This window comes from Oreochromis aureus, linkage group 1, assembly GCF_013358895.1.
Source record: "Oreochromis aureus strain Israel breed Guangdong linkage group 1, ZZ_aureus, whole genome shotgun sequence".
NCBI lineage: Eukaryota > Metazoa > Chordata > Actinopteri > Cichliformes > Cichlidae > Oreochromis > Oreochromis aureus.
In genome coordinates, this window is record NC_052942.1 from 31452584 (window position 1) to 31464971 (window position 12388).

General features: G+C 38.8%; 2 protein-coding genes and 1 pseudogene across 3 annotated transcripts; 2 read left to right on the top strand and 1 right to left on the bottom strand.

Annotated features, from left to right (window-relative positions):
* The first annotated feature begins 439 nt into the window (after nucleotides 1-439).
* Nucleotides 440-5784, top strand: LOC116325570 (UDP-glucuronosyltransferase 2C1-like). 2 transcript variants are annotated; one of them, XM_039612506.1, is made up of 2 exons: nucleotides 440-697; nucleotides 3540-5784. In XM_039612506.1, exon 2 carries the CDS (start codon nucleotides 3566-3568, stop codon nucleotides 5141-5143), a length of 1578 nt encoding a protein of 525 aa, XP_039468440.1. In that variant the 5' UTR covers nucleotides 440-697; nucleotides 3540-3565; the 3' UTR covers nucleotides 5144-5784. The 2 variants fall into 2 exon arrangements, with proteins under 2 accessions (XP_039468440.1, XP_039468442.1); XM_039612508.1 differs by lacking the exon at nucleotides 440-697 and adding an exon at nucleotides 707-2408.
* A 213-nt stretch (nucleotides 5785-5997) lies between these two features.
* On the top strand, nucleotides 5998-8031 carry LOC116325559 (annotated as a pseudogene).
* A 1403-nt stretch (nucleotides 8032-9434) lies between these two features.
* LOC120440274 (calcium homeostasis modulator protein 6) lies at nucleotides 9435-11709 on the bottom strand. The gene is made up of 2 exons (XM_039612544.1): nucleotides 10665-11709; nucleotides 9435-10457 (listed from the first exon to the last, which is right to left on the bottom strand). The coding sequence occupies exons 1-2, from the start codon at nucleotides 11127-11129 to the stop codon at nucleotides 10305-10307; spliced, it is 618 nt and encodes a 205-aa protein (XP_039468478.1). The 5' UTR covers nucleotides 11130-11709; the 3' UTR covers nucleotides 9435-10304.
* Nucleotides 11710-12388: the final 679 nt, after the last annotated feature.

The window sequence follows — 12388 nt, forward strand, 5'->3', positions numbered from 1 at the left end:
GTCTTAAGAGAGAATGAATCAATGAATGAACAACTGAATGGCTGTCAGTTTTACTTTGTAGCATTCACCTGAAATACAAAAAATGTCGGTGATTTTACTTGCAAATGTAACTTAAACCCCTTAAGCACCCACAGTGACACAGGTGTCACCGCCCCTTTACACATTGAGGACAGTTTCTGTTAATGTTTCAAAATTGACTCTCCCATAGTTTTTATGAGTAACGCGTTCCTCCCGTCGCATTGCATTTTTGTCACTCATTAACGTGACGGGTTACTGTACTAAATTCAGTAATCACATCGGGTAACGTTTATGTCGATACTTTGATTACAACGATTTGGTACGCCGAGCCAATAAAAAGTACAACAAAAAGCACAAAACGTGTCTTCTTCCTGCGCGTTGACGCTATAGTCAGCTGATTTTGGTTCCTGTGTAGGGCGGAGGAAATTGTGGAGCCATAGACATACATACCTATGTATGTCTATGGGTGGAGCAGTCTAAAACTTTTGAGGCGTGGAGGTTTGAACAATACTTTTTATTTTTATTTAAAGGACAAGCACGTGATAATTAAGAGCAACAGCAGAACATAAAACACTTGTATTAGACTGTCAACACAACATCGGCTCGTTCATAGCATCTGCAGTGACAGCATGCTGGCTCAGAACTAGCGAAGAAGCCTGCTCTTCAACAGGCAACAAAGGTAATGAGGAGCAGTCTGGCTTGTAGCCTCCATTTCTACGTCTTTTTAAAGTAGCTTTGACGTTTCTTTAGGCTGGTATTCAACTTTGTGTTGTCGGTTTTGTGGTCATGCAAACAGTGAAAGAAAGCGTGTCTCTCTCTCTCTCTCCCTTTGTGTGTGTGTGTGTGTGTGTGCGTGCGCGCGTCTGTAAAAATAAGGAGTAATGTGTAATGCTTTACTTTTTCCGAGTAACGATCCCAGCACTGGTGAGGAGTGTGCACACAAATAAAGCCTATAACTACCAGCTTCAGTATGAAAAAATCGAATCGCGGAACAATGAAGCTGAATAATAAAGCAAAACTCGGGTTTGGATTACACAACGTATTAGTGACACAAAGAAAGCACCACATAGCAAAATGTGATCACCATGGCCAAGACGAGACAACAGATCATAAGAATAAATCGAATAAAACAGAATTAAAAGAATAAAAGAATGAGCGATCGTGGCTCAAGAGCTGGCAGTTCGTCTTGTAATCTGAAGGTTGCCGGTTCGAGCCCCGGCTCGGACAGTCTCGGTCGTTGTGTCCTTGGGCAAGACACGTCACCCGTTGCCTACTGGTGGTGGTCAGAGGGCCCGGTGGCGCTAATGTCCGGCAGCCTCGCCTCTGTCAGTGCGCCCCAGGACAGCTGTGGCTACCATGTAGCTTTCCGTCACCTGAATGGGTGGATGACTGAACGTGTAAAGCGCTTTGGGGTACTTAGCTATACAAATACAGGCCATTTAAAAAAATTTATTTCTTAAATAATTATATGACCTTATATATTTTGCAAAAGAACTTATCAGGGACTGTAACATCTAGTCCTTTTAACTGAAGGTACTGAGTATTATTCAGTATTCAGTATCTTAGACAAATGTTTTTGACTTGGGTTTTTTTTTTTTTGTATAACTGGTGGCGGTAATGCACCAATTGATAGTTTTCTAACCAAGACGAAGTTTAAGTGAGTTTAAGAAGAAGAAGTGCTTTATGAAAGTGCTTGCGCAAAGCCATGGTTAGGTGTGAAAACGCTTGTAGTAACTGCAGAGCTGTTATCACGCAGTAAGGCTTGTTAAATTGAAAATCAACGCAAAAAAAAAGATCATAGTTGACCTTACTGCTATGGACGATTTCATGTTTCATAAAATGAATGTTAACCAGTATTTGTAGAAAGGTATACAGTCTATACCTATTCATTCATCCATCCATTTTCAGGTTGCCAATATGTTGAAGAGCTTATTATTAAAGTTAAAAGTTAATTGGATAGATGGGTTGATGATTTGATAGATTAGTTCAGGCTAAATGGTTAGACACAGTGATAATGATCTTTTGACTTTCTATAAGCATGACTTATTGAATACAATAAACATGCTTCACACGTGGTAGAGTCTCTATTTACAGCTGTGCACAGATCTATATGAACACATAATTCTTGGATCAGTGCCTGCCTTTTAATGTAGAGTCATATTCAAGATAGTCATTTTAGAGCTAAGTGTTTACTTTTCTTTATGCCCAAAATACAACTTCCCTTTAAAAAGACAAGAACTTAACCGTCACAGGCTTTGCACAACTGCAGGGGTGCGGCCAAAAAAACAAAAAACCAGGAAGTGTTCTTTTTTCTTGTTTCAACTTAACCCACTCCAACTGTGCCTTGTCAGTTTGAAGGAGACGTACAACAAAACTAAGAGCATTTAACTGTAAGTTAAGCTGTTATTTATGCTATTGTGTAGCCGTGTTCATTTTTCATATCAAACACAGCACTAACTGCTGAGAACATGTTAGTGAGTGTCTATGTACGTGTTCACATAACTGTCATTGCTAAGATATGCTTGACAAGTGCCAACAGTTACCCTTTTTATATGCTTTGTTTGTTAATCTGCTATCTAAATTCTGCAATCTTTGGCAATATTTCAGTGTCATTTTTAGAGACACGCATGTAAAGGAATCACTTTTTAAGTTGTGCTTTTGTTCTTTAAGGCACTGGGGGTTTAAATGCACATGGGCCCATTGTGTTCTATGAGACACTGTTTACTCACTGTATGAGAGACAAAAATACCTAACCACATCTACATAGCTATTGTAACGTAACTCTTTTTTTCAGTTCAGAACACTGTATCTCCGGCTCATTGCATACTTATCTGGTTAAACAGGAACATCTGAAACCAAGAAATGTCATCTTCAATGACTTGCATTCAGTGCTTTTATCTGGGTCACAGCACTTTAAAGAGACAGCTTTGTTGACATGCCAACAAAGTTTGTGATGTAAGCATAACATTTATAGCTTTTATTTTTGGTTTGACACAAAAGAAAGTGTGGAAAACTACCCTTACCGTTTTTTTTTTGTTTTTTTTGTGTTTTTTTTGTGTTTTTTTTGTGCACCACTGCCAGATAATGCCATGACAGGTAGTGGAGAGATTATAAATCTCCCAAACTAAATCCAAACATTTTAAAATATATAAGAAAATAGATGCATTTGATCTCTTAAACTCGCAGAGATTACTTATTTTCTTAAGAGGAAGATGCCAAACATAGTCACGCTTACAAAATAATTTCTGCTCAGGGACACTGGGATCTGACACAGAATGCACGCAGAGCTCTTGGCACCACACAGCACTCTAATTTCCTGAGAGGGCTCCATGTGCTACATACACGTGAGGGCTGTCAGAAGGAATTTTCACATGCAAATAAAGAGACAATTGAATGGAAAATCACTGTAGCTCTCTGTTATCCTGATATATCATTGGCTATTGTGCACACATTTGCTGTGATATCGTAGTAACAACTCTCTGATTTGTGTGTCCTGTTTTTCACCTCTGTTTCTATTTCAGAACACAGCGCTTATGAAGATTTGAAGATGTTTTTGTCACTGCCTTCCATCTTCTCTTTTTTGACTGTTTTTATTCCTGTCGCACATTCTGGAAAAATTCTGGTTTTTCCACATGATGGAAGCCACTGGGTGAACATGAGAGTACTTGTTGAAGAGCTCCATCTGCAGGGGCACAATGTGACAGTGATTCGGAATGCAGACAGCTGGTACATCAGTAAAACGTCTCCACATTACAATGTAATCACAGTGGATGTTGATGGTGGTGGAAATGAAGATTTTTTTCGTGCATTTGTCTCTGAGGTTATTAAAATTAAGCGAAGCATGGGGTCTGCATGGTCCCACTTTGCTTTACAAATGGAGTTAAAAGACAAATTCTATGAACTGCACAAAAAAGTCTGTGAAGTGATTGTGTTCATCTTTGAAAATGAAGATTTAATGAAGTCCTTAAAAGATGCCAAGTATGATGTGGTTTTGACAGATCCTGCTAATGGCGGAGGAGTGTTGCTGGCACACTACCTTGGCGTGCCATTGGTGTTTAATGCTCGATGGACTGTTCATGGTGAGGCCCACTTTGCTATTGCGCCCTCTCCACTTTCCTATGTTCCACTATCACCTTCAGAGTTAACGGATCACATGACCTTCTTTGGGAGGGTCCAGAACATGTTATTTTACATTACGAGAATGCATCTGTACAAGCAAATAGTTGAACCACATTATTCTGTATTGTCAAATCGCTACATTGGACCAGGTGTGCATTATTTCTCCCTTTTTCAAGCTGCAGATTTGTGGCTAATGAGAGTGGACTTTGTTTTTGAGTTTCCACGACCCACCATGCCTAATGTTGTTTATATGGGAGGTTTCCAGTGTAAACCTGCAAAACCTCTTCCACAACACTTAGAGGAGTTTGTGCAGAGTTCTGGAGATCATGGAGTTATCATTATGTCACTAGGGACTTTGATTGGAGAACTTCCCTCTGACTTAGCTGAAGAGATTGCTGCAGCTTTTGGCGAGTTACCTCAGAAAGTGATCTGGAGGTATAAAGGTAACAAACCAGCGCTTCTAGGCAACAATACATTACTAGTCGACTGGATGCCGCAGAATGACCTGCTAGGACATCCAAGTATTAAACTATTTGTAAGTCATGGAGGAACTAATGGGATTTATGAGGCTATATATCATGGGATTCCAATAGTTGGCATTCCCATTATTTTTGATCAAGCTGACAACTTATCCCGAATGAGAGCAAAAGGTGTTGCGAAGGTTTTGGATGTTTCAGATTTGGACAGGAAAATATTTAAAAATGCAATACAGGAAGTCCTTAATGAACCATCCTACACAATAAACATGCAGAGGCTCTCCAGGCTACACAGAGATCAGCCAATGAAGCCACTGGATCGTGCTATCTTTTGGATTGAGTTTGTCATGAGGCATAAAGGTGCAGCTCATCTAAGGACCGAGTCCTACAAACTGCCCTGGTATTTCTACTACTCTCTAGATGTCATATTATTTTTACTAACAAGTGCATTACTTACATTGTTATTTTTTGTTATGTTACTATGGTTTTGCTTTAGATTGTGTTTGAAAAGAAAAGCAAAATCTGACTAAAAGTGATTTTCATATATGTTGATACATTGTTACAGCACAGTCAGTTTGGCTGTGGTTAGTTAAACTGATTTTTTTCTCAGTCATTCCCAGTTTGCCAGAAATACTGTCTCAGTCAGTCCCAGTGTTCATACTGCTGCACCCAAAATCTTCTCTAGCCCATCTTTACTTGAGTTGACCATCATATAAGTTAACTGTTTTTCATATTTCTTTATTATAAAGATCAGTAGTGGTTTGCACATTTGTCTAAAACATGAAAGATCTCTGGTTCAAGAGCGGTAGGAGATACATCCAGCATAAAAATCTGCCAAATCAAATATGTGCAAATATGTATGCAAATATACATATCCTGTATGTTTATTTTACATGACCTCCCGTAGTCTTCTGAAGTACCTTTGTGGGCCATCAGGGGTTACTGGCTACACTTTGGGAATCACTGTAAGAAAAAAATCTACTTATCTGTATGTTTTTCTGATAGGATTATTTATAACGTGTGGATTTTCTAGATCAGAAGAAACATATTTGAGGACTGTGGACCACAAAACTAGTTACCTTCAAGGCTATAAGTTGTTCTATGAATTTGAATTACAAAATTGCAATAAAACAAAAGCTTTTTGCACCCTGAATGTGTTATGGTGTATGTTCCTCTGTAGCATTAAACATCTGTAGCCCTTCAGTTTTGAAAACAAGGTTTTTCTTATTCAGTCTTAGTTTGGTAACCGATGGGCATACGACAAACATCACGTACTGCTTTAAATCCCCTTTGTACTTTCTTATCACCTGTGCTTAGAAGAGCATGATACTGCAGTACCAAAGTCCTGCTTAGGTTTAAAACTCTAATGGTTGGTGCATGTTGGTCTCTCGGGCAAAACTGAATGTGAAATTACAAAGTCTGCTAAAAAGGTAACAATATATTTTTACCTACCTTTACAAAAACCTAATAGCTTTTGGGACTGGTAGTTATATGTATTTTCAAGTTAATTGTTAATTGGTCCTCAGACGTTCTTCCTGTGGTTTGAATTCTCTTCAGGGACACAGGTTACTTAACTTAATAGCTTATATGCTAAAAACCTAAGTTACTTTATAGACTTCACAGGCTACTTGAAAACACTGAAAGTTTGATTTTACAGCTTATTATTCTTTACATTTTTTGTATTAAACTGATTGGAGAAGGCTGCACATACTACAGCAAACACACAGTTATAAAGCTTATTGACGCAAAATTAAAATAAAATTTTTAACACTACTTGTATTGAAAAGTAATTGTTTAATAAAAAAGAAGATTATAATGAGCTTTCTTCCAACCTTTAGAATTAAAATGCACTGGACCTGCATTCTGATCAGTTTCTGCTGGCTCTGCCCAACGTTGGTTCATGCTGGGAAAGTGCTTGTTTTTCCAGTGGATGGGAGCCACTGGGTAAATATGAATGTCATTATTCAGCAACTACATCTAAGGGGCCACCAGGTTTCTGTTGTGCGTTCAACAGACAGCTGGTACATCAAGGAATCCTCCCCATTCTATAGTTCAATTACGCTCGATATGGAATCAGGGTTTGATGAAGACTTTTTAACAGCATTTATTGCGGAACTGTTGGACATCCAGAGGGGGGGGGATGTCTGTCTGGAAACGCTTTAAACTGGAAATGGAACAAGCAAAAAAAGCCTCTGAAATGCAAAAGAAACAAAGCAAATTGATTGAAGGGCTTTTTGAAAACAAAGAGCTCATACAGTCAATAAAGGATGCAGAATATGATCTTGTTCTGACAGATCCTACCACACCAACAGGTGCCATACTTGCCCAATACCTCAAGTTGCCTCTTGTTTTTAATGTTAGATGGACTAGTCAGGGTGAAGGCCATTTTTCAATTGCACCATCTCCTCTCTCTTATGTTCCCATGGTAGGGACTGAGCTATCTGATAAAATGAGCTTTTTTGAGAGGCTGCTAAATGTCCTAATTTTTGGTTTCGCAGAATATCAAATTGCCCAGTATTTGCTACCACATTATGAGAACCTCATTGAAAAATATTTTGGTCCAGACAAAGACTACTTCTCCATGTTTCAAGCTGACCTGTGGCTAATGAGAGTGGATTTTGTGTTCGAGTTTCCTCGCCCCACCATGCCTAATGTTATCTATATGGGAGGGTTCCAGTGCAAACCAGCAAAACCGCTTCCACAACATTTGGAGGACTTTGTGCAGAGTTCTGGAGAACATGGTGTGATCCTCATGTCTCTGGGAACTTTGATTGGAGAACTACCCCCTGAATTAGCTGAAGGGATCGCTGCAGCTTTTGCAAAATTACCCCAGAAAGTCATTTGGAGGTATAAAGGTGACAGGCCGGGCACTCTGGGTAACAACACTTTGCTGGTGGACTGGATGCCACAGAGTGACCTATTAGGGCATCCTAAAATAAAACTTTTTGTGGCTCATGGGGGAACAAATGGTGTTCAAGAAGCTATTTATCATGGAGTCCCTATTTTAGGACTTCCTCTGGTTTTTGATCAACATGATAATTTATTTAGAATCAAAGAAAGAGGAGCAGGGAAAGTCATAGATGTTTTTACTATGAATGAAGACATTTTCTTTCAAGGTATTATGGAAGTCCTGACTGATCCCTCCTACAGGATGAACATGCAGAGACTTTCCAGGCTGCACAGAGATCAGCCAATAAAGCCACTGGACAATGCCCTCTTCTGGATAGAGTTCGTCATGAGACACAAAGGTGCAGCTCACTTAAGAACTGAATCCTACAAACTGCCCTGGTATTCCTACCACTCTGTAGATGTGATACTTTTCTTAGCTGCAGTTGTACTGGTTATTCTGGGCACCTTTGCTGTCTTAATAAAATGCCTATGCTCTATGTGCCTGGGGACAAAGCGTAAACGTGATTAAAAAGAAATAAAATGGCAATTAATGTAAAACTTTAAACACACGTAAATCATAAAATGTTGTATTGTCTTGTGGTACTGTGATTTGATGGGGAAAAGAAAAAGAAGATACAAATAATTAATTCTTTTAAAATTGTGCATTTTATTAGTAAAGAAATAACATAGTTAAGCCTGACCATATTTGATTAAGTGTATTTCACACTACTTTAAATTATATCCTGTCAGTATATTTCAGTGTCTTTCAGAATTTATAGCGCTTTGATATACTGTACTGTAAAGTCAAACTAGTCTATATGGATTTTACTGAACATGGATGCATGTTAAGAAAATCATCACTTCAAGTTCAGGGGATGTTGGAGCCTATCCTAGCTTACATATTGCGAAGGCAGGGTACACCCTTGACAAGTCACCAGCCCATCATAGGGTAAGCGCTTAGAGACAAACAACCTTGCAATCACATCTATAGCCAATTTAATCACCAATTAACCTAACAAGCATGACTTTGGATCATGGGAGGAAGCTGCACCTAGAGGGAGCCCACACAGGCTCAGAGGAGAACATGCAAACTATGCACAGAAAGGCCCCAGTGAACCAGAAAAATTCTTGCAGTACTAACCAGTGCATTACTGCACTGCCCTTGTAGGTGAGGTTTCATAACAAACAGCTACACCACTTGCCATTTTATCACTGAAATTACTAGAAGTTACAAACCATTCATCCTGTGTAAGCCAAATTTACCACTCGTTTCAACAAAAATAAGACAGAAAGAAATGAAGTAGTTTGAGATTCCTAGTTGTGGGACTACAATAGTTGGCCAATGAATATGACATCCTGCTGTGTCTAAGAGTGAGGGGAGTGGATTAGATAAAGGCAACAACGTCCTCAGGGCCAAACAGGAAGTTTTGAATAAGCCATCCCTCAGGATGAACATGTTACATTTTCAACACTTAATAGGTTTAAGTGCCACTTGGGGAACATTTTAAAGTGAAAGAAAATACAATTCAGAGCTAAACTACTGCTATTACCATCAGCTTTGTGAGACCCGGTAAAGATCTTCACGCTGCAGAGGTGCACCAGTCTTTAGGATAACAATTTTCCAATTGCTTAATTATTCATTAAATTTGACTAAAGTCCTAAAGAGTAATTTTACAAGAGCATTTTTTAATTCAAATAATATATTTTATCTAGCACTACATAATTTGTGTAACGCAAGCTCGAGAGATGCTACGTTTTGTTTTCAAGAACTGATCAAACTGAAAGACAACTCAAATTCTCAAGACCGCAGGTTTATAAGGGCTATGACAAATGACCATATAGAGTATTTTACTTCAATAAATAAATTTTTTATTACAAAAAGATTAAAAAACATACAGGAAGTATTGTTATAGAAAGTATGTCAATGGGAAACAGGTGAAACATTAAGAATTTCACTTAAGTCTGAATTTTTACTGTTACCAAAAAGTAAACATAACGGGGGTCTAACATCTTTGGCTACAGGAGGGAAAACAAGAAGTGAAGTTTCAGTTTAGAGAAGTGAAATTTTCACATTCTTCTTTTAGCAATCACACATTAAAAAAACAATAGTACAAGTCAACTAATATTAGTCGGATCAATATTAGCTGCCTGGTGGATTTCACTTGTGTCAAGATAAAAACACAAACAAAAAAAATTAAAAAACTTGATTACATGACAAAGTGAAATATCACTTTTAAGGGCAAAAACAAACATGCTAAAAATTAAATGCACATATGTGTGCAGTAAAATAATACTGGGGTTAAGAGCTAGTTAGCTAAGGACAAAAATTCAAAAAACAAAGAGATGTTTTATTGAAAGTAATGGTGCTTAACAGTTTCTCTTCTTGCTGGCTCCTGCCTTGTGCTGCTTGTCATGAAGTAGTCTAATAAAAAAGATGAATCAGCTGAATTGGCGATCGATGTACTAATCCATTACTTTATGTAGCTTTCGCAGACAAGACACGAAAAGAGAACCATATTTCTCAAAACACACCACAAAGTTTAGGTAAAACAAACAAACAAAAAACCCTCACATTACATTACAGGACAATAAGAGTTTTCACTAATATTGATATTATATGCATATTTATGAGGCTTCATTTGGCAGCATCAGTGGCTATTCAAAAGGCACTGTATATCCCGCTTCCATGAGGAAAATACTCAAATGGTACATCAGTTACAAAAACTTATAGTAAATGTCTGTTCCAAGTATTTACAAGTATCCGTGCCAGCAGGGCAGGCGTGGTGGGCGGTGTGTGTCCCCTCAAGATGTCCGGGTCCTTAGAGAGCTCATCCTGAGCACAGTGAGCTCAGCTACATTTGCATCCTGCATCTCCACCTCTTGTTGGCAGCTTTCTCTGATTACATACACTATGAGACCCACACAGATGAAAATGAGGAGGACTATGCCTATAACCTAGGGTACAGAGGAGCACCACTTTGTTTAGTAAATATCAACATAAAAGGCATCATGTTGGTCAATAATGTCTATTAACAGAGCTATAAAATTTTTCACAGATGTAACAGCAATGAATATGTTCTATACAGTGCATACTCAGAGATAAGTGCTTTCATTGTGTTCATCATACACAGTGGTTTATTAACAAAAAAGTAATCTACTCACCTGAGAAAACACAAACAGCTGTTGTGAGCGGAGCATTAGTTCTTGTGTGGTGACATCTCCCTCTCTAATTGGCTCACACCATTTCTGTGGAGCTGCCTTGTCAACTAGTACAAATCTACCCTCCCAGTCTGTCATAGCACAAGCAAAGTATTGGCCATCGAGGAACAATAAAATCAGCCACACGATAGCGGGAACAAAACTGGAGAGGGACACAGTTTTCCTGCACCACATATCACATCTGCATCCTTGAATGATCAGCATCAAAGTGAAGGCCATGACGGCAGGAATGATGAAGAATGCTGATGAAAACAATCCGTTCCATTTAGGACTGCAAGGACACTCAAACTCCAGCTCCACCAGCTTCTCTAGTCCCATGAGGATAAAGCCAAAAGCCACATTTGATACCAGAGGACTGTTACTAAGTTCATTTTTCAGCCTGGTAAGCCATTGTTGTCTACTTTCCATACTAGATTGACCAAAGAATGAAGACAGTCGTTGTAAAAAACCCAAAAGAGGATCCTCCGTTGTGAACACATTGGCAACAGCTAAGTGATGCGTAATTAACGCATCCAGGGGTAAGTTTTCCCCTCGGGCAAAATGCCACACTTCCACTCTGATTGGTTTTGAACAAAAGAGGGTGTGCCGTCTGCTCTGACATTTCTCTAGCTGATTGGGCTTTGTGAAGTTTCAGGTGGGGTTACTTTTTAAATGTGGTCTTCCATGGACAAACTGGAGGGAGGGCTGTAAAGTGGAGGGAAGTTTGTTCTGCAATTGAGCAAAGATTGGCATTTTCCAGCAAAAAACACATGTAGGGGTAGCCATATATCCAAAGGCAGGCTTTTACATTGAAGAATCAACTTGCAATCCCCAATTCACACTGCAACAAAACTAAAAGGAAGGGATTTCAAAATGAAAATCATAATCATCTAAAAAAAGGACACATAATTTACCACACATAGCTACAGTTGTTAATGCTTGAAGTACTCAAGCGTTTCCCCCATTTGCTACAAGTGTTTGGAATTACAAAAATGGATGCAAGTTGACACTTTTCTCTTTACCTCTACTGACCACGGGAGGTCGCCCATGCAGCGGGACAGCGCAGATTAAGGATAGAAGAGGATTACAGGAGGCCATGTTGAACTTTCAAGGGGATGTGGTACATACAGCTCCAGAGCACCCAGGCTAGGGATGTGATGACATAATTTATAAATGACCTCAGTGGGCTCAAGAGCATCACCATAATCTCCTCACGTTAAAACCTGACAGTATTTAGGCGCAATGAATAAAGGTCAGGAAAAACACCACTGATGAAAACTAAATTGCTTTCAGCTGATCTTCATATACAACTCAACTTATTTATAAAAAATTAATCATTCATACTCGTGTTATGGCAAGCACTTGACTACTGACCTGCCACTTTATAGGAGACGTTAATTTTGAAAGAGTTGTGGAACGGAGTTAGGGAATCATTTAGATTCAGACTGTAAAACAGTTATAGAAATAACTCTGAGAGGGACAAACATCCATTTCTAATGAGACACTATGAACATGAGCACCTGTCATCTCATAGAAATAATAATAATAATAGTAATGAACTGTAATGCCTAAAGAGGCACGTAATTACTGTCTGAGTTGCCAACACCATCAATTAGCTACATAGGATGTGATTTTGTGTATTCGTTCACGGTCATAAGCGCACTGGGCACGCGCAGCCTGTCGTTGCT

Coding starts and splice junctions, on each gene's coding strand:
- LOC116325570 (XM_039612506.1), top strand. CDS start 3,566: ATGTTTTTGTCACTGCCTTCCATCTTCTCTTTTTTGACTGTTTTTATT.
- LOC120440274 (XM_039612544.1), bottom strand. CDS start 11,129: ATGGAAAGTAGACAACAATGGCTTACCAGGCTGAAAAATGAACTTAGT. Junction 10,458..10,664: donor AGCTGTTTGTGTTTTCTCAG/GTGAGTAGATTA, acceptor TCTGTACCCTAG/GTTATAGGCATAGTCCTCCT.